This window comes from Phaenicophaeus curvirostris, chromosome 20 (assembly GCF_032191515.1).
Source record: "Phaenicophaeus curvirostris isolate KB17595 chromosome 20, BPBGC_Pcur_1.0, whole genome shotgun sequence".
Lineage (NCBI taxonomy): Eukaryota > Metazoa > Chordata > Aves > Cuculiformes > Cuculidae > Phaenicophaeus > Phaenicophaeus curvirostris.
The window spans coordinates 925843-950294 of record NC_091411.1 but is presented as its reverse complement, the minus strand read 5'-3'; the positions used below and the strand labels follow the sequence as shown (position 1 = coordinate 950294).

Sequence of the window (24452 nt, the reverse complement as noted above, 5' to 3'; positions counted from 1 at the left end):
GCCTTGTCCGCCGCGGCCCGCGCCCCGGCCCGCCCCGGGAGGCGCCCAGGACCCGCCTGGTCCGCGGGGGCTTCTCCGGAGGGGCCAGGCCCGGCGTCCTGTCGGGGCTCCCGGGGCTTAGAGGCCGGAGCCGCCCGCTGCCCCCACGGGCGAAGCCCCCGCCCCGCTCTGAGTCACCGGGAAGCCCGGCAGTAAAGGCTGGGAAACCCGCCTCTCGTCATCTGTGGAGCAGCGGCGGGGGCCCCGCGTCGCCAGGCGCTTCCAGGGCGGGCCGGGTGCTGCTGGGAACCGGGGAGCGGGGGGTTCCCCTCTCCCCCCGCACCCCCCCCCCGCCCCTGCGAAACCGGCCTGGGGGGAGGCGAAGAGCAGCCTCTTGGGGGGCTTTGGTGCGGCTCGGCAGGCCCGGGTGACACTGAGCAGCCCCGGTGCAGCGGGGTGACACGGAGCAACCTCGGGGGATCCAGCAGTGGGGTTATACGGAGCAGTGGGGTGACACAGAGCAGCCCCAGGTTTAACTCTGTGTCACACAGAGCAGCCCCGGGGGGATTCAGCAGCACGGTGACATGGAAGAGCCCTGAGGGAATCCAACAGTGGGGTGACATAGAGCAGCCTGGATGCAGCAAGATGATGGAAAAGCTCCAGGTGCAGCAGGGTGACACGGAGTAGTGGGGTGACACAGAGCAGCCCCAGGTTTAGCTCTGTGTCACACAGAGCAGCCCCGGGGTGACATGGAAAAGCCCTGGGGGAATCCAACAGTGGGGTGACAGGGAGCAGCCTGGATGCAGCAAGGTGATGGAACAGCTCCAGGTGCAGCAGGCTGATAGGGAGCATCCCAGTGCAGTGGGGTGACATGGAACAGCCTGGGTGCAGCTGGGTGCGACTGAGCAGCCCTGGGAAGAATCCAGCAGCAACGTCACAGAACATCGTGTGCTACCGTTGAGTCACTGGTGGCGGTTTGTGCCCTTTGGGAGCAGCCCATCCTGCGCAACTGCCAGAGTTGTGCTCCCTCAGGAAATGGGGCAGGGCTTTCCTTCCCTGCATTACATCCGCCGGCCCAGAACTTGGGTAACGCGGTGGCTTTCGTACTCGCATTCCCGGATGGCTGTGCCGGGGAAGGGCGCCGTTGCTTGCAACAGGGTGAGGGCAGTGCTGCTATCCTGGGCAGCTGCGTTGTGCCAGCATGCCCGCAGGGCTGCGATTTGTTCCCAGCACCCCAGTCCTCCCAGTGCCCAGCCCACGGGGAATGTCTGGCCTTGACAGGCGCCTGGCAGCCCGGGCCGAGCTGCCCCAATTCACCTCCTGGTGTTGAGCCACGCTGTTTCTGCTCCATCTTTGCAGCTGGCGTCACCTGGAGAGCCCCGGCAGCAGAACCGGCAGTGCCTGGCTGTGACCGGGGAGGATTTCCCCAGCACTGGGTGAATTCCCCGGGGTGAGGGTGAGTACGGAGGCGGTGAAGCCTTGGAGCCCCGATGCTGCCTCAGCGTGAGCGCAGGGAAGGCTCCGGGAGGACACACGGGCTGAGGACACGGGCGAAGACCCACTGCTGTCACCTTCAACTCTTCTGAAAATCCCTGCACTGACCTCACCGCCACCTGCCTGGGCTGTGGGTCACACTGCCACCCTCTCTTTAGTCAAATCCAGACCCCCTGGCCACCCCTCATCCTGCGGGGTGGGGGGGTGGCCATGGAGCTGTGTGCCCAGGTAAGCAGGAGGAGCTGATAGGGTCCACAGGGGGGTGTGAAGGGGTCCTGGGTGGAGATGAAGGCGAACCAGGGCAGGGTTGAAGGGTCCTGGGTGTCTGTGAAGGGGTCTCGGAATGGGGGAGGGACAAAGGGGTTCCTGGAGGAGGTGGCAGGAGGGATCCCAGAGGGGGAGGGTGAAGGGTACCCGGTGGCGGATGAAGGGATCCCGGGGTGGGTCAGAAAGTGTCCCAGGAGGTGGCGGCAGGAGGGGCCCCGGGGTGGGGGTGCTAAAGGGGTCCCGGAGTGGGGGTCGAAGGCATCCAGGGGGGCTGGGGCCATTCCAGCGTGGAGGGAGAAGTGACAGAGGATGGAGGCGAAGGGGTGGGTGCGGCTGGTGAGAGGGTGACCAGAGGAGAGCTGACCGTGGGGGGGACGAGGGGGCCTTGGGGAAAGCCCCAAGAGCGGCCTTGGCCCCGCCCCTCTGGCCCCGCCCCAGCCCCCTTGGCCCCCCCCCCCCGCCCTCTTGGCCCCGCCCCAAGAGCGGGTATCGGCCCCGCCCCAGCCCTTGGCCCCGCCCCAACCGTGATCGCTGCCTCTGCCCCTATGGCGAACGGCGCTCTTTGGCCCCGCCCCCCTGCTCTGACCACGCCCCCGGCCTCTCACGTGACCCGTTGGCCCCGCCCCCTGTCTCCGGACGGCGTCGCGGCGGGCGGGGCGCGCTCCACGTGTCCCGGGGGGGCGGGGCCGGGGCCGCTTCCGGTGCGCGCGCGGGCGGAGGCGGGCGGTGAGCGCGCGGCCGGGGCCGGCGGGGGGTCCTGCCGGGGGCCCGCCCCGCCCCACGGGGGAAAGGGGGGGGGGGGCAGCGGGGCCGGTCCGAGCGGGGGTCGGGGGGCAGCGGGGCCGGGGGTGCGCCCTGCGGGAACGGCTCCTCGGTGACCCGGGTGGGTTTGCCGGTTCTGGTGTTTCCCAGCAGAGGGTGAGTGCTGAGGGGTCCCCGCTGCCGGGAGGACACCCCACCCCACGCCCCTCGGGTTCCCATGGGGGGCGGCGCAGGGCGGGAAATGCCCCTTCAGACCATCACAAGTGGTCGCAACAAGTGAGTTGGATTCTTTCCCTCCGGTCTGGGTTGCCCGCGCCGCTCCCGTCTGGGTTTTCCAGCCCTCCGGACAGCCCTGGGCTGGCACCGCCACGAAATGTGGCCGTGGGACACTCCAGGATGCTTCTTCCAAACCCTTCCCGCATAGAAACGTAGAATAGTGAGGGTTGGAAGGAACCTTAAACCCTTAAACCCTTCCTTCATAGAATAGTGAGGGTTGGAAGGGACCTTAAACCCTTCCCTCATAGTATCATAGAATAGTGAGACTTGGAAGGGATCTTAAACCCTTAAACCCTTCCCTCATAGCATCATAGAATAGTGAGAGTTAGAAGGGATCTTAAACTCTTCCCTCATAGAATAGTGAAGGTTGGAAGGGACCTTAAACTCTTCCCTCTTAGCATCATAGAATAGTGATAGTTGGAAGGGATCTTAAGCTCTTCCCTCATAGCATCATAGAATAGTGAGGGCTGGAAGGACCCTTAAACCCTTCCCTCATAGTATCAGAATAGTGAGAGTTGGAAGGAACCTTAAACCCTTCCCTCATAGCATCATAGAATAGTAAGAGTTGGAAGGGATCGTAAACCCTTCCCTCATAGAATAGTGAAGGTTGGAAGGGACCTTAAACCCTTCCCTCATAGTATCAGAATAGTGAGGGCTGGAAGGGACCTTAAACCCTTAAACCCTTCCCTCATAGCATCATAGAATAGTGAGAGTTAGAAAGGATCTTAAACTCTTCCCTCATAGAATAGTGAAGGTTGGAAGGGACCTTAAACTCTTCCCTCTTAGCATCATAGAATAGTGAGAGTTGGAAGGGATCTTAAACTCTTCCCTCATAGCATCATAGAATAGTGAGGGTTGGAAGGGACCTTAAACAACTAGTTCCAACCCCCCTGCCATGGGCAGGGACATCCCGCTAGAGGATCATCATCCAGAGGGAGGATTTTTCGGTAAATCTGGAGTGTTGGACAGAGTCAGGGTCTGTCGACAGCTGAGCTGGGCTGCCTCGCTCAGCCACAGCATTTGGTGGCCTGAGGTGATTTATTTCTGTTCCTGATTGGATCTTGTTTGGGACCAGAAGGCCCAGTTTCTCTGACCAGGCTGTGTCTGCATAAGCTCAGATGAGGGTATTAGTCAAGTCCATGCTCTCTGTTGTAGGTTTAAAATGAGCTGTAAAGTTTCTTTCTGTGTTTTGACTCGGTGGAGGCTGGCAGGTTGGCACCGGTGCGTTCACCTGTCGCAGGGTCTGGGTGCCAGGCACCGTGCACTGTTGGTGAGGCAGGATTTTTATGCCCATCTGGTTAGAATCAAACAGGGAAAATCTTTTTGTTTTCAGGCTCTGGGGATACAGCCAGAACTTTTCGTTCACATGGCAGCAGCAAACTCGACTCCGCCTGGTTCTTTGGATCTAAACCAGCCTGGATTTGCAAAGGAGATCCTGGGAACTAAACTGGAGGTCAAGTACCTCTGCTCCGACTGCAAGAATATCCTGAGGCGGCCGTTCCAGGCGCAGTGCGGGCATCGCTACTGTTCCTACTGCCTGAAGAAAATAATAAGGTAACTCTAGTGCCTTCAGTCTGGGGGCAAAATGCTTGAAAAGGCATTTTCAAGGAAAAAAAAAACAGGAGAGAAAAGTTTAACTTCCAGGGCCTTCTCAGCAAGGGAGCTCTTTAATCATCGAGGTTCAGCATCAGGTGTTCTAAGGGAATGCTTAACCTCTGACTCCCTTTTGTTGTTCCGAGGGTTGCTTATAAGTTCCCTTTTCCTGACTCCTCCAGATTGTTTTGGCTGTTCAGGAGGCGATCCAGGTGGATTCTTCGTCTCCTTCAGTGTTCCCCGCAGCTACTGAAGCAACTGGCTCCTAAAAGTAATTGTGTGCTTCTTTGCACAAAAACATGAGGAACTTTAGCACACGCCGACTTCCAGAAACGTTCCACAGCATCTGCTCTTCCTCTGGCCTTTTGCTGTGGGAAGTTGAATGGAGCAGTGAATCAGGAATGGATGTCAAAAATACACAAAGGCTCAAAGGAGGGGAGGGGGTGTAAAAATCAGAAAATATTTACATTTTATCAAGTTACTGGACATTGTTTTATCATTAAATCCTAAACTGTTCTCTTTCTGATGTCCCTGATGGTTGTGTTCTCTCTGCTAGTGCTGGACCCCAGAAGTGCGCCAGCTGCATTCAGGAAGGGATCTATGAAGAAGGAATTTCTATTTTGGAAACAAGCTCAGTAAGTGAAAACACATTTTGAAACCCAAAGCAGCTCAGTGCTGTCGTTAATACTGCTTGCAGTTATTTAAGACCCAGGTTCTGCAAATCCTCAAAGCGTTTGTTCAGTGTTGAGAGTTGTGATGAACTCTCTTTTGACTTGTGGCAGCCTCCCCAGCACTGAAATCCAGGTCGTGTGAAGGCAGTGGTGCCCTAATTCCATGCTGTAATAATGTCCGTGTGCCATCAGCACAACCCTGAGACTGCGATGGGGCAATCAGCCTGGGAGGAGCCTTAGGAGAGTCTTAATAAAGAACTAAGAGACCCGACTGAAGCTGCAGCCCCTTGGTCATTTTTGTGATCCACTTGTTTTTCCCATTCCAGGCTTTTCCAGACAACGCAGCACGTCGGGAGGTGGAAAGTCTGCCTGCTATTTGCATTAACAGTGGCTGCACGTGGAAGGGCACTATTAAAGAATACGAGGTAAAGGTCGAAGCAGGGCTTTCGGTGGCTGCGTCCTTTTCTTTCCTCTGTTCAGGGAAGGCTCAGGCAGTTTTGCTCGTCTGCTACCGCTTGTGGCAGTGGTTGGAGCTTTCAGCTCCCTGGACTTCACTGTAGGCTGGAGCATTTTCTTGTCCAAGCCAGGTTTGTGTGCCCTGCTGGGGGCACAGCCTGAACCAAAACAATTTGGGATTTGCTTGTGACCACAGGCACCACACTTGTCCCTTCCATGGGGGGGAACAGCCTGCTCTGTCTCCAGCTCCTTTCTGCTCTGGAAGACAAGCAAACTGTCCAGAAGCCATGTTGTGCCGTGTAGTGGTTGTGATGTGTGTGTTATGTGTTATGGGAACCTAAACTCCACTTCAGCGTCATGAGTTGGGAAACATGGCCTGACTGTTGTCCTGTGTCCATCCAGCTGCCTCCAGAGCTGCCAGTGCAGTGGAATGAAGCCTCAGTTCCTGGCTGGACAGGATGTTTTTTCCATCCCTGGGTTCCAAGGAACCCAGCAGCTTTTAATCCAGACTTTAATGGTGGCTGTAGGTGTTTGGTCTGTGGTGTGTACAGGGCTGAGGTGCCCCCAGGGCTCTGGCTGAGGACAGCAGTAGGCCCTGCACTGCCCTGTTCTTCCCCATCAGCCATGCACCAGCCATCAGCAGTGAGTGTGTGTCCACCCGTGGAGCTTTGGTGCTCTTGAAGACTGGTTTTGTCACCCCTCTGTGAATGGGAGAACCGCCATGTGGAGTGCCTGAGATGAGAGGAATGCTTTTTGTATCCGTCTAATGCTCACCCCAGGTTCAAGCTGTGGCCCCGTGGTTTGTGGAGCTTTGGTAGCAATCAAGACAGGTGGCAGAAGATTCGGCCGTGGTCTGTCTGCGCTAACGTTTGGAATTCCCTTGGGAATGCTGCTGCAAGGTGTCAGGAAGAAACAACAGCATGGGTCATGCCTGAGTTTCTGCCTGGCTTGCTGTATTTGTTAACAGAACATCTTGTTGCACCTCTGCTTTTTTGTCCTCTGCCCAGAGCCCTTCACTGTGTGAACGGTTCAGTCCGAAGGATGCGGGAATGAGGGTTCTGAATGGTTCCCTTGCTGTGAAACCCTCCACAAGTGGCTCAGCGGTGTAAAAGCTCCGCGCTGGTGCAGCGGAGGGTTTGGGATGTGTGTTTCAGAGTGCAGTGTGTTTGCTGAGACTCTGGGTTTGGGCTGTGCTGGTGGTGCTGCACGCTTTAACTTCTGGCAGTGACCGAGGGCCAGCAGTCTGATCGCTCTGCAGTGGGACTGCAGCAAGGGAGCTCAGCTCCCTCAAACCAAACAACGTTGTGTTTGTCCCGCTGCTTCCGACACTGCTGATTCCGCTGAGTTTGGTGAGCTCTCCTGGCCTTTGTTTTCTGGGTTTAAAACAGAGCTTGCCAAAACCTATGGCTTACAAGTGCTCCCTGCAGGGTCTTATGGGTGCTCAAACATAGACTGAGGTCCAGTCAGAACTTGCACTGGCAGTTCCAAAATACAGCGAGCTATCCTGGGATAAGTCTGGTCTTCCTGCAAGGCTACGAATGTGTGTGAAGCTCTGGGATCTCACACACAGCTGCTTGAGAGAACTGTTAAGGCTGCGCTGCTTTCCCTCTCCACTGAATCACCCAGAGGTCCCATCAGGTGCTTTGCTAAAACAGAGGGTGTTTGGTAGATACGTGGCTCTGGAGGACTTGGGCTGTGGGTCTGCGGCCTTGATCCTGGCTGCCAGGGCTTTTGGTGTCCTCAGGGCAGTCTCCTGTGATGAAAGGCAAGTGGGGATCTTGAGCAGTGCTGGCTGGTTTGGCTTGGGATTGAGGCGGTGTCTGCTGCCTCAGGCAGCTCTCAGCCTAACACGGGTAAAGTTACTCCGTGTCTTCTTGGGAGGAGCTGATTCTGTCCTGGGAAGTGGTGAGAGGAGGTGAGCTCTGGCTGGTGTCACAGAATCATGGAATAGTTTGGGTTGGAAGGAACCTCAAAGCCCATCCAGTTCCACCCCCTGCCATGGGCAAGGACACCTCCCACTCTATCAGGGGCTCCAAGCCCCATCCAACCTGGCCTTGAACCCCTCCAGGGATGGGGCAGCCACCACTGCTCTGAGCAACCTGGGCCAGGGCCTCCTCACCCTCACAGCAAAACATTTCTCACTAAGATCTCATCTTAATCTCCCCTCTTTCAGCTCAAAACCATTCCCCCTCATCTTATCCCTGCACTCCCTGATCAAGAGCCCCTCCCCAGCTTTCCTGGAGCCCTGTTCAGCCCTGGAAGCTTATCTCTGCTCCCAGCTGCCTGCCAAAGAGCCATGATATTTGATTGGGAGCCTGGGAGATGGAATGTGTGGCTGGAAAGGGCTGATTGGAGAGAGGTGTCAGACACTGGTGTGAGCCCCGTCTCTTTGGGCACTGTGGATGGATGTCAAACTCTGCCTTGCAGGCGGGCACGTTGGTTTGGTGCCACAGACTGAGTGTGCCGGGTGCGTTTGTGCCTGTGTGTACGTCCTGCAGCGCTCCCGCTGCATAGCTCCTGCTATGGAAAGTCCCTTGCCACGCTATTTCCGACAGGACATGGAAAGTCCCTAAGAGCTAGTTCATTGTTTGCTAATTTAAAAGTCATGGGTTGGTGCCTAGAGAGGCTGACTCGGCTGCTCTCCACTTAGAAATCAAGAGATAGTGTCACTGCCAGTTCACTAATCTTATCAAGGCATGAACGGGGAAGAATGTTGTGCAGTGGAAAAGCTCCAGCCCTGCAACTTTGAAAAAAATAATAAACTGCTTTCAGTTTTGGTTTCTGTTCAGGCAGACGAAGGCTCAAAAGGGCCCACAAACCGAGAGTGCCTCAAGCTCCGCCAGGGGAGGGTCAGGCTGGACATTAGGAAAAACGTTTTCACAGAAAGGGTCATTGGTCCCTGGCAGAGGCTGCCCAGGGAGGGGGTTGAGTCACCTTCCCTGGAGGGGTTTAAGGGACGGGTGAACGAGGCGCTGAGGATCATGGTTTAGTGTTTGATAGGAATGGTTGGACTTGATGATCCGGTGGGTCTCTTCCAACCTGGTTATTCTGTGATTCTATGATTCTATGACTCGTGCTTCTGCTTAAAGCCTTGTGAAGCAAACGATGTATTTAAGCACTTAGCACACATCTGGGTTTATAACTGCATTTTTCAGACGCTGTAAATATCTGGTGGCCATGGGGTGAAGCGGCTTGTGGTGGGGCTGCAGGGTTTCCCCTCAGGCAGTGACATCTGCTAATGGGAAGATTCTCTGCCGAGTCTGCCTGAATGTACAGGCAGGCGGTGGGCAGGGCCTTTTGATTCAGATAGAAAGTCTGCGGAGGGGGCAGGAACCAAACCCAGCCGGTTAGAGTGAGAGGAAAGACCAAGACAACACGTCTGGTGGTGCCTAGCCAGAGGGAGGTTGTGTCTCCTCAGCACTGGGTCGTTTCTTCTCGTACCTTGCAGCACCTCTGACTGCCTCAGTCTCTCTCCTGCTTTATCAATTTGTCTTCATTTCTCACATCCCTTTTATTTGTGCTGTGCATGCTGCCGTTGCTTTTTCTTTGCCCTCCACCAGGACTGCAGTGGGAAGAGGGAGCTGTGGAGGGTGTTGATGTAGTTAGCGTGGGCATTTCCGTGCGATCCCCCACGCAGAGGTTTTAACCGTGCCCCGTCCATGTTGGTGATACAGAATTGTTTGAGACATAAGGAAATCATCATAGAATCATGGAACAGTTTGTGGTAGGAAGGAACCTCAAAGCCCATCCAGTTCCAACCCCTGCCACAGGTAGGGACGCCTCCCACTGGATCAGGGGCTCCAAGCCCCATCCAACCTGGCCTTGAACACCTCCAGGGATGGGGTTGCCATTTCTCTGGGCAACCTGGGCCAGGACCTCCCCACCCTCATTGTGAGGAATTTCTTCCTAATGTCTAATCTAAGTATTCCCCCTTCCAATTTAAAGCCATTCCCTAGCTTTCCTATCACTCCAGCCTCCTGTAAAAAGTCCCTCCAAGCTGTCCTGAAGGAACTGAAGCAACTGTTGACACTCAGGGTCCCTCCAAGCTTTCCTGAAGGAACTGGAGCAACTCTTGGCACTCAGGGTCCCTCCAAGCTTTCCTGAAGGAACTGAAGCAACTCTTGGCACTCAGGTTCCCTCCACCTCAGCAGGCTTCTCTTTTACACTGGAGACCCATTTTCAGTGCTTTTCCTCCAATTCTGTGGGCACAAAATGCCAATGGAGCTATGTGCTGGACACTGCAATGCTGGGGCAGGAGGCTGCTGGTGCTCCGGTGTGCCTGTGCTGGCTTTTCTCTGGCATCCTGTGGGTTTTCCTTCCTGCTGCCAAGCTGTTCAGCTTTGTCTCTGCTGTGGCTGCTGTGGCCGTGCTCGGCAGGGACTCCTGGTCTGACTTCCTACTGTTTACGGAAGAGCTGAGGTGTGCGGCTGGCACTGAGCCTGTTCCTCGCCTCGTCTCTGTGCTCCTGCCCGCTGCAATAACCTTCCTGCCGGCTCTGGCAGAGCCGTCCCGCAGCAGCCATCGCAAAGGTCACCCTTCCAGCCACCTCTCAGCATTTTGTCACTCTGGGGGGTTCCCAGTGTGGTTCCGAGACCTCCGTGATGAGGGATGTGCGTCAATAGGGCAGGATATGAGCAGGGCAGCTGGGCAGCGTGTGCACATCCTGCTCTGCTGCCATAGTATGGCAATAAAGAAAAGCAGTGGAAGAGGCTGCCCAGGGCAGTGGTGGAATCTCCATCTCTGGAAGGGTTCAGAAGATGTGTGGCTGTGGCACTTGGGGACATGGTTTAGTGGGCACAGTGGGCTTGGGCTGACAGTTGGACTGGATGCGCTTGGAGGTCTTTTCCAACCTCAGTGATTCTGTGATGGTCATTCCCAGCAGTGGTCTCTTCCATGGCTCAAGTCAAGCTTGACTTGTTTTGGTTCTTCTGTTGCTGTCCCCTCTTGGAACCCCATCTGGCCTGATTCCCACAACAGGATCACTAGGAGAACGACTCTGCTTCCACCTCACCCCGCTCACAGTGATGCCTTTCCAAACCTGCCTGATGTGTTCACAGTAAATGCCAGAATGTCAGAGATGCTCATCCCTGCCGCCGCAGATCATGGATGTGGGTTTGGGAAAGGTGTAACCAGGAGGATTGCCTCATTCCTGGGGAATGGAGCATGGCAGATCATGCTGGAGTGCCAACCCCTGCTCTTCAGCTCCCGGGCAGGGTGGATTTCTCCAGTGGCAATGGCATCCGTCTCTGTTGAGACACTGCGTGGCGGGGGATGGAACCGGGGATTCCAGAACAGCCTGAAAGTGTTTATGCAAAACTGTCTGGAGGTTTGGATCTGGGCTGGTTACAGCCAACACTTCTGGTGTCCTCAACAATTTACATGTGGACCAGTTGCACTTTCAGCTTTGCGGTGTGGGGCCGGTTTCCCTTCTTGTGCTGCTTCATGGGGCATCACAGCATGGAGCAGCGAGGCCGGGATGGGAGGTGGATGCTGGGAGGCAGGGAGTGTGGAGGGGGTGGTAGTTTCATGCCTGGTGCGTTGGCACAGGAAGACGTGAGTTTTGAGTGCTGTCTGTTTGAAGAGCTGTCTCTGCAGCGGAGTTCCCTTCCCTTCTGTTCTCATGCCAGCGTTCCGTGGGTCGTGGCGAGATGCTATCTGCTGTTTCTGGAACAGGAGAGTGGTAGATGGGGAGAAGAAAGGGCTCAGTGCTCTGCGTGTGGGAGGAAACAGGCACTTGGTCTCCACCTCCACAGGCAGCGCTGCCCAGCGAGCACAGCCTGGCCGGTCCTTTTCCAGGGACAGCAAGGCCTGGAGTCTGGTTACTTGTTTAAGGTATAAAAAGGAGAGAGTAGTGAAGAGGCCAGCACTGAGCCACTAAGGGGTTTCACTTTCCAGTTTCTGATGTGGTGACAGTTCAGGTTGTGCACATTTTGCCCCCAGACAGTAACTTGTGTTCATGAAGAATAGATGTGACCAAGTTTTAAAGCATCTGCTTTCAGATGCTTCTTTATAAATGCTCCTGGGTTTGTTCCTGTCTCCACTGTGGCGGGATGCTTCACTGTGCTTATCTTTTAGTCTGCACTTTAAACGTATTTGTGGCATTGGCAACACCTTGTTCCAACTGGTTGGAGTGTTCAGAGGAGGATTCAGTGGTGTGGAAAGGGCACAGAGAACGGAGGCACATTCTGGCGTTCCCAAATTAGCCGGTATCACTGCTCTGGTATCTGCTGAGGACAGGGGATCGCATTGCCCGCATTGTTCAGTGCCTCTGGCTGCCAAACAAGCTGTGTGTGCAGGAGCCAGGGTGAGTGCTGGGCACGGGGCTGCTGGATGGAACAAGTCTAAATATTTCTCTTTCTGGTTGAAAAATGGATCTCTGATTCGAATGTCAAGCTGCCAGCTCAGCCTGCGTGTGAGGAGCAGGCAGTGGGTTCGCCCTTCAGCTGATAACCATTGCAAGGGAAAATGATAGCAATTATTTTGCTGAGATAGCGGATTACTTCACTCAACCTGCCCGAACGTGTGTTTTCCTGGCAGAGCCACAAATGGAGCTTCCTGGTGATCATCTTGTCCATCAAAGCAGTGATCTGTGTTTTAAAAAAAATTACTATAGCAGTTTTTATATCTGGGCCGAGGCTGCAGGCATGCAAAATCCTGTATGCCTGGAGATCATAGAATCATAGAATAGTTTGGGTTGGAAGGGACCTCAAAGCCCATCCAGTTCCACCTCCTGCCACGGGCAGGGACACCTCCCACTGGAACTGGTTGCTCCAAGCCCCATCCAACCTGGCCTTGAATACCTCCAGGGATGGGGCAGCCACCACTGCTCTGGGCAACCTGGGCCAGGGCCTCCCCACCCTCATCGTGAAGAATTTCTCCCTAACATCTAATCTAAATCTTTCCCCTTCCAATTTAAAGCCATTCCCCAGCTTTCCTATCACTCCAGGCCCTTGTAAAAAGCCCCTTCCCAGCTTTCCTGGAGCCCCTTTCAGTCCTGGAAGCTGTTCTAAGGTCTCCCCGCAGCCTTCTCTTCTCCAGGCTGAACAGCCCCAACTCTCTCAGCCTGTCCTCGTACAGGAGGTCCTCCAGCCCTTGGATAATCTCCATGGCCTCCTCTGTACCTGTTCCAACAGTTCCATCTCCTTTTTGTGTTGGGGATTCCAGAACTGGACACAGGACTCCAGGTGGGGTCTCACCTGAACAGAGTAGAGGAGCAGTATCACCTCCCTGGCCCCGCTGGCCACGCTTCTTGGGATGCAGCCCAGAACACAGTTGGCCTTGTTGCGAGTGCACATTGCTGGCTCATGTGGAGATCACACGAAACGGTCAGCGTGTGGAATTATGAGAGCAACCAATATTTGAGTACAAGTTGGTAGAATGCAGTGCTGTTTATGCCACGAAGTATAACCCCCTTCTCATCGTGTAACCTTTCTGGAGCTTTCATTGGAGCACCAACCGCTCTCCTGTTGGTTCTTTTGCAGGCCCATTACGAAGTCTGCCCTGAGTTTCCAATGACTTGCGAAGGCTGTGGGAAGACAGTCCCAAGGCAGAAGGTATCTGGGTGTCGGTGAACCGCTGCCACGGTGGTGTTTGGGTCTCATGGGCTGACACCAGCGTCCTCGGAGCTGGGAGGAGAACCGAGACCATTGGGAAGTGGAGTGGGGAGCACAGTGAAGCAGCAGCTGTTGGTGCAGATGTGACCTTTCCGTAAGGCTCAGAACACGGGTGGGATGTGAGTGAGCGTGACTCATCGGCACTCGCCCTTTGTGTTTGTGCTGCCACCCTCTGAGTCGGCTGTTTGCCATTTTGAGCCCCTGTGGGAAAAGCACACTCGTGGGTTTTAAAGGGGATTTATTCCCTGGGTAAAGCAACTGTCTCAGTTCCAGTTATGGAAAGGGAGCCCGTCTTCAACTAAGTTAATTTATTTCTAATTAACCATATAATAGAATACATGTCTCTCAGGTCTCCATGGTGGATTCTCCATCCCTGGAGGGGTTAAAAAAACATGTGGCTGTGGTGCTTGGGGTTTAGTCAGCACGGTGGAGCTGGGCTGAAGGCCTAGATGAGCCAAGAGGTCCCTTCCAACCTTAGGAATTCTATGATTCTGTGATTCCATGCTGCTGGCTCCTGGGGCAAGGATCAAAAGGCTGAAAATCAAAGTCTGGGGAAACAGCTTCAAGTATCACATTTGTCTGAAACTAATCTGACTGAAATCCTGCCTGCTGCCAGCAAATGTTTTCAGTAGCACTGCAGGAAAAGGCCCTCGTGGTGTGGCAGGGAGGACAGGAATGTAACAAAGAGGAGCAGAGGTCTCCAAAATGGGCAGTGTAACGAAGGGCTTCATGCTGGAGTCTTGGGGTCTAAGCTGGAGCCCAGCAGAGTCTCAGCCTGTAGGATCCCCACGGACAATCAGTCCTTCGTTTAAATATTAACGCCCTCTATTATCTCACTCCAAATGTTTGTTGCTGAGCCGCAGCCACTGTCACTCTGTAACCTGACTCATTAATCAAGCCAGATGGATTGGGAAGCTTTTTAAAAAGGTGGTTTAAACCCAGTTCCAATCGACATCTGTTGTCGCACATGTAGGTGTTAAATCTGGAAGCTGGTGGTTGTTCAGAACAGAGCGCTGATCTCTGATGAGAGGTGCATCAAAACCACGATGATAGCCTGCCAGTCCCTGTGTTTACCACGCGCTGTGTGGGAGCCAGGTCGAGCCTTCGTGGTGGCTGGGGAGCAGTGGCACTGCAGAAACACCCAGTGTGGCCTCAGTTCTCCACAGCAGTGGCCAGAGGAGAGGTGGCTGTGGTACAGTGACCTCTGGCACCCAGTGAGGCGCTGAACGCATCAGAGCACCTTCCCTCACACAAGAATTGCTGTCGATACTCAGGCAGGGCCACTAGGCAGCTCTTTGTTCTCCAATCTATAAGGCTTAGCTGGATGCACAAATACTGAGCGGTGGCACATCTGAGCAGGGTTACGTGAGTGCACAGAGTTAAACGGCTCTCTGTTTCGTAGAGTTGTTCTTTTCCCCTGCCCTCAGTGGAGCTGGTTGCTCAGCACCTCTAACACCTCTCTGTGCTGGTTGCTTTGCCTTTCTTGCATGCACAGGTGAGACCACTCAGTTGTCAAGAGAAGGAGAAATAAGCCCTCCTTCCTGGTGTCAGTGCTGTGGTTCTACCGCAGTGATGGTCATACCTGGGGGCAGGTAGGGTCTAGGTTTAACCACAAAACTTGGCTTAGGCATCCTTGAGATTGCTTTCTGTTGCTTAGGTGCTCCTCGTGACATGTGAGATCTAACATTACCTTGTCTCCCTTCTAGTTTCGGGACCACGTGAAGGCTTGTGGCAGATCCAAAGTGCCTTGCAGATTTGGGGTTGTCGGATGCACCGAGGTGGTAAGGGCTCCTCTGTCGATGTTTCTCTCCGACTTGTTTTAGGTTCCAGCATTAGAGTTAATCTGCAAGCTCCTGTTGCCAAAACCGATGCAGATGTTTGTGTGCAGTTGTTTAATGTTTCAAACTTTTTGCAACTGGAGCTTAACATCGTCTGCTGCCCAGAGGTTGGGTACCCAGAGAATGACCTAAATGTGGAAGGAAACCACCTCCTTGAGGAATATCCTGATGCTTTGAGAGCCTAGTGGCTTGGCTGCTTCCAGCTGTGAGCGCAGAACGAGGCATATAGTGCCTTGCTCTCCTGCCAGAGCTTGGACCAGGCTGCTTTTTCCATGTGACTTAGTTTTCCCTCCTCCTACTGGTGATGTTCATGTAAATCCCTCCTCAGATGGATTGCATGAGACTTTGTCCTTAGGTGCTGTTAAGCACATCTGACAGGGCCCTTGTGGGAAGCGACAGAGGAGCACAAAGGATCAGTGGGTACAGCTGGAAAATGTTTAGTGTCCATGATTTTATGCGATGGCAGCACTTGTTAAAACAAAATAGAACCCCCCCCCCCCCCAAATCTGGTTTTTAACTATCTATCTTTGGTTTTCCCCCCTTTAAGTTTAAAACTAATGCTGTGGCCGCAAGAGGAGGAATTTGTTCTGCAGATGGGGACTGCATACACTGAGCTTGCTGTGTTTCTCTTCATGTAGGTGGAAAATGAAAAGCTACTGGAACATGAAAGCAAGTGTCTGGCAGAGCATCTCTACATGCTGCTGAGTTTTGTGCTCAGCCTCAAGACTGGGTCTGAAGACCTAAAGCCGCTTCGTGACCTTTCTTCGTCACAAATCAGCTCCCCGCTGCTGGAAGCAAACCCTCTGTGCTCGGAGTCGGAGCTCTCCAGGTCCCTGGAGCTCTTGGGAAGATGTGAGGCCCTTGAGAGGAAAACGGTGACCTTTGAGAACATTGTCTGCGTGCTCAATCGTGAGGTGGAAAGAGTGTCTCTAACAGCCGAAGCCTACAGCCGGCAGCATCGACTGGACCAGGAGAAAATTGAAACATTGAGTAACAAGGTGGGCAACTGGTGCCTTGGGCTTCCCAGCGCTCTGAGCCGAGGCTTTTCTCAGTTTCCTTTCCATGTTATCAGCCAGCAAAGCTTCACTGCCAGCCCTCAGTCCCCACAGACCTGAAGGCAGAACTAAAATATCGCTCTGTGCCTGTGCCCAACACTCAAAAGCTTCCTGGAAAAGATCAGAATTAAACTGACATGCATGAAGTGTTCAGATCTGTTAGGAATCAAGTTACGCAGACACCAGGATGATATTCCTAGGTGAAGTTTTCCAGTGAGAGACAGAGCACCAGAATTTCACTGGATCTTGGGCTATGAAGATGATCCAAGGGCTGGATAATCTCCCATATGAGGACAAGCTGGGAGAGTTGAGGTTGTTCAGCCTGGAGAAGAGAAGGCTGCAGGGAGACCTTAGAGCAGCTTCCAGAACAGAAAGGGACTCCAGGAAGGCTGGGGAGGGGCTCTTGATCAGGGAGTGCAGGGACAGTATGAGAGGGAATGGCTTTAAATTGGAAGGGGGAGGATTTAGATTAGACATTAGGAAGAAATTCTTTACGACAAGCATGGTGAGGCCCTGGCCCAGGTTGCCCAGAGCAGTGGTGGCTGCTCCATCCCTGGAGGTGTTCCAGGCCAGGTTGGATGGGGCTTGGAGCCCCTGATCCAGTGGGAGGTGTCCCTGCTCATGGCAGGGGCTGAGACTGGATGGGCTTTTTTCAAACCAAACTATTCTATGACTTTCAGAATCTATGGGGTTGCTCACTTTACAGACTTTTCCAAAGGACTGTACGCAGGGATGCTGCACTGCAGCATTGTGCTTGGCACGCTCTGGAAGTGGGAAGAAGCCGACCCCACCACTGTGCTCCCAGCCCCTGCCAGTGTGTCGTGGTGGCTGGGAGCTGTGTGGTTCATGGTGAGACTGTACCAGGTGTGACCTGTTAGCCAGCAGTGGCTCACGCTGTGGAGACCTTCGCTGGGTGTGCGTTCTGCTCTTTCTTAATCTGGTTTTGTCTCAGGGCTGAGGTTCCCCCCATCCTCACTTCTTGTGCTGGTAACGGAGCTGCCAGTTGGGAGGATTTTTCCATACTCTGTGGGAAACTTCCCAGCTCCAGCACTGAGTTGTATCCATGTGTCTCATCCAGGATGACAGGGCTCAGGAGGAACCTTCAGTGAATTGGGTTACGACACAAAATTTCATAGAATCATGGAATGGTTTGGATTGGAAGGGCCCTCAAAGGCCATCCAGTCCCACCCCCTGCCATGAGCAGGGGCACCTCCCACTGGATCAGGTTGCTCCAAGCCCCATCCAATCGGGCCTCGAACACCTCCAGGGATGGGGCAGCCACCACTGCTCTAGGAAGTGTCTCCTTCCCGTGATCTCTGTCAGTTCTGGAGAACGTCTCTTTCTAAAGAGCCATCCTGGAGGGAATCAGGCATCCGCCAGCTCTCTGGGCTCTCAGAGCAGTGTGTGTGTCTAATCAGGCTGCACCGTGTGTCCCACTGAGCAGGTCCGGCAGCTGGAGAGGAGCATCGGGCTCAAAGACTTGGCCATGGCTGAGATGGAAGAGAAGATCCGCAACATGGAAGCTTCCACCTACGATGGAGTTTTCATCTGGAAGATAACAGAGTTTGCCAGGAAGCGTCAAGAGGCTATAACCGGCCGCTCTCCCGCAATCTTCTCTCCAGGTTATTGCCTGCAAAACTGCAAAAGCCTTTATTGTCTTTTCTAGGTGGGGGATTTGTAGCGATATCCGTGGTGGGGGAGAGGCTTCCTGGGCAGGAATAATGCTGTTCTGTCCTCCTTTCCCTGTGGAGCCTGGAATGTTTTTTTTTAGCATTAGGCTAAATGAAACGGCTCTGCTGAAAAAAGGTGCTTTTCTAATTGCAGACAGCCTTTTTAATCTCTCCTCATGGCAACCACCACCCTCTTGGCTCCAGAACAGCCCTGTATAACCCTTCAGTTAGGATTAAAATACTATTTTACTATTATAGAGACTATAAAACCAGAAATTAGATGGTTAAGGAACTGAAGAAATCTATATTGGAACCCCAGAAATAAATCGTAGTGCCTAAAGCGTGATAGTGCAGTGTCTAAAACCAGCCCAGACCTAGGGAAGTGCTTGGCTCTCTGTCAGAGGAAAGGGTTCTCCTTGGGAGCTGCCCCAGCCGGGCGCTGATCTTCCTGTTCTTAAAAAAGAAATTCTGGGGTGGGCAGCAGTGGGTTATGGGCTGGCTTGTTTGCTTAGTGCTGCACAGGCAGCTGTAAGACGAAACCGTCTCATCTCCCAACACTGTTGCTCGGTGAGGAGCTCACCTCAGTGTTCTTCTCGTAGAGAGGGGCCCAAACCAACCCAGGATTCGAGGTGCAGCCTCACCAGTACCAGGTGCAGGGGGATGATCCCTTCCCTGGTCCTGCTGGCCACCCCATGTCTGATCCAAGCAGGGTGCTGTTGGCCTTCTCGGCCACCTGGGCCACTGCTGGTTCATGTTTATGACTGTCAATCAAGACCCCAGGTCCTTTTCCAGGGGGCAGCTTTCCAGCTGCTCTTTCCCAAGCCTGGGGCGCTGCACGGGGTTGTTGTGACCCAAGGGCAGGACCTGGCACTTGGTCCTGTTGATCCTCGTACCAATTGCTTGGATCCAAGTGTGCTGGAGAGCTTTTCCAGAATGCCTGGAGCTGCATGCAGACCTGGAGCTGTGGCCGAGCAGCCTGTGGCTGGGACCCCAGGGAAAAGCCAGTGAGATTTAAGAAGTGTTTTTAAATCCCTTTTCTGGATGAAGGCTGCTCAGAGCCCTTTATCTCTTGAGAAATAGTAAGAAAAAAGGATTCCCCTTCTTGAGGGGAACTAAGCTGCTGCAGAAACCGCACATGCAGTTAGCATTTCCTTTTAAAAGTCAACAGCAGCCGTGGAAAACCCCAGCGCTCTGTCCCCTTTGGGAAGGGTAGCACTTCCCTCCTCTGCCCTAGGCCAACAAATCTGCTTCATATCCATTTGTTTGACATAGAGAGAGGACCTCAAATCCACCTTCCTCACTGTGCTTTAGAGCTCTTGACCTGGCTCCAGAGGCTGCATTGTGGACTGAACTGACTCTTGTCCTCTGGCCATGGGGCTCCTCAGGCTCCTCTGCGGGCCGATGCCTCCTGGACTCCTCGCGGCGGGTGGGATTTGTTCTTCTGGGTTGGAGAAACAAGTCAGCTGGAAGAGGAATGGCAGTATCTGAGTCAGCCCAAGGCGGGGAAGGGGCTAAGGCCTCTCTAAATAGAAGAGGCTACATGTGTGCAGATGTTTGAGCAGCCTCCTTCTCTGTGCTGGCCAGTCTCCATCCCACGCTCAGCAGCGCTGGCAGGCTCAGGTCTTTTAATAACGGCATAACCGAAGAGAAAACTCCTTTGCGTGCCGCCAGTGCTTTGTGTTTCTGGTTACTTGCTGCAGTCTGCTCATGGAAGGCTTGTACGTGGCTGGAGGGATCTGGAGGTGAGGGATTTTTGTCTTGCAAGGGCAAAGTACAAGTCCTTGTCTCCTGCAGAGATCCATTGTGTGCCTTGAACAAGAGAACCTGGTTTTGCTTTAGCTGAGAAAATTAGGCTGGGAAACAAATGTTTCTGGTGGAGGTGGGGTTTTTCTCTCAGCAAGTGAAGCAAATGGACTGGTGCTGTTTTGTCTGGGAAGGAGAGAGCTGGGAGTCTGAGAGGGGAGGAAAAGAGGAAAAGGGCGTGGTTTGCATTCAAATGTAAAGGTGAGGAAATGCCACATGAAATCGGTGTGAAAACAGAGAAGGAAGTACAGTTACCACTCACACAATGATTACCACAGGATTTTTGCAAAGGGCAGTGGTCAAAAAGGCAAATCCACACAAGAAGTGTTCATGGGAGGTGTCCAGGACAGCCTGAAGCAAAGCTCCTGCTGGGCAGCTGCCCACTACAAGCTTTCTGGGTGCTTGCTTTGCTCCCGATGCGCTTTGCTTTCACTTAGGACAGTGAAGCAGGGCCCCCAGATCACTGCTTGGAGCTGTTGGGGTGGTGCATGAGGTGTCCAGCGCTCTGGCTGCCTGGTGCCTTGTTCTGAGTGCTCCCACTGCTCTTGACTGGGCATCCTTCTTCCCGTCTGACATTCCCAGGGGCACGGGAGTGCTGAGGTGCCCAGCGCCAGGAGGGTGCGGTGGGTGCTGAGGGTGGTCAGGGTGTTTGGGGAGGTTCTGTTCCTGCTTGACAGTGTTATTGCCATGAGCTGTGTTCTTTTAGCATCCCACACGGCACAGCTGGTGGGTATGTGGTGAGAAATGCCCAATTCCCAGGCAGGCCCCAGCTCCGGGCTCCACAGGGCGGGTGGGGAGAGCCCGAGGGGCCGATGGGTGGCCTGCACGGTCCCGCAGCAGCTATGCCTTCGTGGGACCCGGGGCTTGTTCCTGCCTGACCCTGGGTTGCCTCCAGGCCGGGCTAAGGTGGCATCTGGCTGCCATTTGTAGCGGTGGCTTTCCAGCATGAGTGTTTTAAGACCTAGACTTGCCTTTCTCCAGGTTCCAAACTTTAGAGTCCTCAGAGTTCAGAGGGACCTGCTGGTGCCGGGCTTTGCTGGGTTTGACTCTCAGTCTCTGTTTTCTGACTCATAGCTTTCTACACAAGCAAGTATGGCTACAAGATGTGTCTGCGCGTTTACCTCAATGGGGACGGCACGGGGCGAGGGACCCATCTGTCCTTGTTCTTCGTGGTGATGAAAGGACCCAACGATGCCCTCCTGCGATGGCCCTTCAACCAGAAGGTGGGATGGGATGGAGTCTGCGACGCCCAGCAGCGCGCCCCTCGGTTTTACACCCACACGAGCTCCCAGAGCCGTCGGTCTGGCCTACTTAGCAGCCAGAAGGAGAAGGAAGGGCTGCGCTGTGTCAGTGCCCTGGGGATTCCCCCATTGTGCTGAAAGCACCGAGTGTGCTGCAGTGCAGGGGCACGGCAGGAGAGCGGCCGTGGGCTCGGAAAACGAGCGGAGCCTCTGCAGGTATTCGGGGCAAGGGAAGGTTGCTGTGGCCTCAGCACTCGGGGTGCAGCTGGTGCTCCCTTGGCATCAGAAGTTCCAGTTGCAGCTCCTAGGGGATGCAGGTTTGCGGAACACTTCAAGGCTGAGCAGAAGTACAGATGCAGCGATGGGGGCCGCCTGCTTTCGCAGGGGGGCAGCAACCCTGTGGCGTAGCAAAAGACCTGTGTGGGGTATGGGTGCTGCGAGCAAACACTGTGCCGGCCCCTTGCAGATCTTCTGAGTCAATTCAGCACCCTGTGGTGCTACAGAGAAGTTTCCAGTGGCGGGAAAGGATGTGGTGAGGTTTCTACAGAATGTCCCTGAGATGACATTCTCTGCTGACCCTACTTAGAGATGAATCTTAGATTCATGGAATAGTTTGGGTCGAAAGGGACCTCAAAGCCCATCCAGTCCCACCCCTGCCATGGGCAGAGACACCTCCCACTGGCTCAGGGGCTCCAAGCCCCATCCAGCCTGGCCTTGAACCCCTCTAGGGATGGGGCAGCCACCCCTGCTCTGGGCAACCTGGGCCAGGGCCTCCCCACCCTCATCATGAAGAATTTCTTCCCAAGATCTCATCTCAATCTCCCCTCTTTCAGCTCAAAACTGTTCCCCCTCATCCTCTCCCTGCCCTCCTTTATTAAGAGCCCCTCCCCAGCTTTCCTGGAGCCCCTTTCAGGACTGGAAGCTGCTCTAAGGTCTCCCTGGAGCCTTCTCCAGGCTGACCAGCCCCAACTCTCTCAGCCTGGCCTCCATACGGGAGGTGCTCCAGCCCTTGGATCACCTCCATGGCCTCCTCTGGACTTGCTCCAACAGCTCCACGTCCTTCCTCTGCTGAGGACTCCAGAACTGGACAGAGTATCTCACTTCGTAGGCGTGTGACACAGCTCCGGTTGCATTGAATGTCCCACTGGTTCAAGCCAGCAGGGTGCTGGGCAGGGTTTCTGTGTGCATTTTATTCAGCTGCTTTTGTGTATTCCCATGTTTCCCTACAGGTGACCCTAATGCTCCTGGATCAGAACAACCGGGAGCACATCATCGATGCCTTCCGACCCGACGTGACATCCTCATCCTTCCAGCGCCCTGTCACAGAAATGAACATTGCCAGCGGCTGCCCGCTGTTCTGCCCCGTCTCCGTGATGGAAGCCAAGAACTCCTACGTGCGTGATGATGCCATCTTTATTAAAGCCATCGTTGATCTCACAGGCCTCTAACCCTCCTCGCCTCCAGGAGCTGTGAACGCAGAGCCAGCCCCCCGTGGGGCATCCCCCTCTTGTGCTGATCCAGGTAGATCTCGGAGCGAGGAGGGGGCAAAGGGCAGAAGGGGAAGAGCCCTCCGTAAACAGGGACCTTCGCTCGGAGTGGAAATGAGGTGTCTGGTGGAAGCCCTCATCCCTGGCGTCAGAGACCTTCCCTAGGAAGAGGTTTGGGTGGATGGTTGCAGCCTGTGGGGTGCTGGAAGATCTCCCGTGGGGACTCAGGTGTCTGAACTGCTGCTGCCTGGGCTCCCGGTGGAAACCAGTGCAGGTCTTGCTCTACCAGCTTAGTGCACGTTGTCAGTGCTCTGTAGTAAAACAAGGTGTTGGCCTGCCCGAGCACCACCTCGTGTGGGGGGTTGGCTCAGCCATCGAGGATTTTCTGAGATTTCTGTGTTCCTGGAGTGCTGTGTGCCGCAGGGGTGCTGTTTCTCTGCGCTGCTGGCGGGGAAGGGTGTGTGGCAGACCCAGTGGGGAATGGTTTGTTGCTATTTTGGTGCCATCGGTGCCCTCGGAGAGGGCGCTGAGCTGAGCCGCGTGGCAGGTGAGGAGTGGAGCCCCAACCCTGGCCCTGCTGTGTGTTCGTGGGGCGCTTTGTGCTCCAAGCAGGGTGCTGGGAGTGTGGGACAGTGCAGGCTGGGCCCATGGCCTGGGAGGGAGTGTGGGGCAGCACCTGGGAGTGAGCAGTGAAGGACAAGTGGATTCCCCCTGGAGCCCCTCCCTCCTGTCCCGAGAGAGGAGCGAAATGCAGGGCTCAGCACGGGATTTCAGCCCCGAACCCTGAGAGCCCCAGGTAGGTTTTCAGCCAGACGCTGCCTGCCCGCGCAGAGCAGGAATGGAAGCTGCCTTTACAGCCGTGTGATACTCCTCTGCTGGTGTTCAGCCCCGTCTTGGGGCGGCTGCAGCACTGTTGGCACCAGGGTCCTCTCTGCTGCCACCCGCACGGGCACCTGGCCCTGTGACTGCAGTGCTGACCCCGATGTCGGCCGCCCGAGCGCCTGCCTTTCCCCCCGCCGGCAGCTTTCACTCTCCTTCCCTTGGCGCTGGGGAGTTCCTGGTCATTGCTCTGGCTCCTGGCTCTGCTCCGTTGAGGCAGCTGGTGTTGAGCGTATGGAGAAGGTCCTTGTGTTGTGAAGCTGCTGCCCCGTCCCTCTGGTGTTCGGTTGTGGCCGTGAGTCGCTCTGGCTGGGCAGGACACGGGAGGCTTCACTGCCTCCTCTACCTGTGCCCATGTCCGACTGCGCCCCAGGACGTGGTTTGTTGGTGACAGGAGCTGGCTGGAGGCCCCACCACACAGGCCGGTCCAGGGCCGGTGTCCTGCTGGCAGGGGTGAGCTGGACCCTGACCCTGCTGAGCCCCCAGCTCCCTGGCTGATGCCTGAGCCCCTTTGGGGTCTCCCTGGAGATCCCACTGTGCCTGCTGGGTGCCAGACCCTGCAGGATCAGAGGATGGAGGCTGAGGGCAGGTGCTGATCTGGCTGGGGGTGCTCCCAGTCTCCCCGAGGGATGGATCTAGCCCTGTGTTGTCTTGCAAGGGAAAAGAAAACCATCCAGCAAAACCCCTGAGCCCTGCTCCCACCCACAGCAGCACCAGGGCCAGGGGAGGCTCCCAGCCCCATGGAGGCTGGAAAAAGCCTGGAAAGGGGGCAGAAAACCACCTCTGCTTATTCAGGGGTAGGGAATGAAGTGCATTATAGGGGGGGAAGCTTGGCGTGAGCTGATGTGAGGTCCCTGCTCAGGGTGCTGCCCAGCACGGGGACTGCTCCCCGTGCCCAGAGCAGGGATGGGGCTGAGCCTGCCCAGCCTGCAGTGGGGATGCGGGTCTGCGCTGCGGCAGAGAGGAGCCCAGCAGCGGCCGCTTGCCCTCCTGCAGCGTCACCCTCCCCTCGTGCTGCCACATGGAGCCAGCGGCCACCACGCTGCCCCTTTGCAGCCGCTCTAGAGCTCGCAGCGGTAGCTGCAGGGCTTGGCCCCTGCGCTGCAGGCCAACATGGGGCCTCTTCTAGGCACACACGGATGGACGGACAGACCCTGACAGAAGCCACTGCTGGATTGTTGTGGTTTTTCCCTTTCTGACCACCAATTGGAGCGCCCTGTGAAGTTAGCGGTTCTTTTTCTCTCCTTGCGACTGCAGTATGGTCAAAACTGCCCAATAAAGCAGCGGGCAGAGCATCCCTGGTGCACAGTCTGTGGGTGCCCGGGTGGAGGGGCTGGGAGGGCGAGTTCCATGCAGGCTTCCTGCGGG

The 24452-nt window shown here is 55.2% G+C and overlaps 1 protein-coding gene across 5 annotated transcripts; it reads left to right on the top strand.

The window, feature by feature from the left end:
• The first annotated feature begins 1080 nt into the window (after window positions 1-1080).
• Window positions 1081-22807, top strand: TRAF2 (TNF receptor associated factor 2). 5 transcript variants are annotated; one of them, XM_069873110.1, is made up of 11 exons: window positions 1081-1137; window positions 1339-1435; window positions 4112-4332; window positions 4928-5006; window positions 5369-5467; window positions 12980-13051; window positions 14818-14892; window positions 15588-15947; window positions 17449-17626; window positions 20552-20700; window positions 21948-22807. In XM_069873110.1, exons 3-11 carry the CDS (start codon window positions 4145-4147, stop codon window positions 22164-22166), a joined length of 1419 nt encoding a protein of 472 aa, XP_069729211.1. In that variant the 5' UTR covers window positions 1081-1137; window positions 1339-1435; window positions 4112-4144; the 3' UTR covers window positions 22167-22807. The 5 variants fall into 5 exon arrangements, with proteins under 5 accessions (XP_069729211.1, XP_069729209.1, XP_069729212.1 ...); XM_069873108.1 differs by lacking the exons at window positions 1081-1137; window positions 1339-1435 and adding an exon at window positions 1482-1701; XM_069873111.1 differs by lacking the exons at window positions 1081-1137; window positions 1339-1435 and adding an exon at window positions 2447-2466.
• The last annotated feature ends 1645 nt before the right edge of the window (window positions 22808-24452 follow it).

Excerpts from the sequence above, each read along its gene's own strand:
- TRAF2 (XM_069873108.1), top strand. Across the intron at positions 5,007-5,368 it reads CTATTTTGGAAACAAGCTCA|GCTTTTCCAGACAACGCAGC; the intron begins GTAAGTGAAAAC and ends TTCCCATTCCAG. Across the intron at positions 5,468-12,979 it reads GCACTATTAAAGAATACGAG|GCCCATTACGAAGTCTGCCC; the intron begins GTAAAGGTCGAA and ends GTTCTTTTGCAG.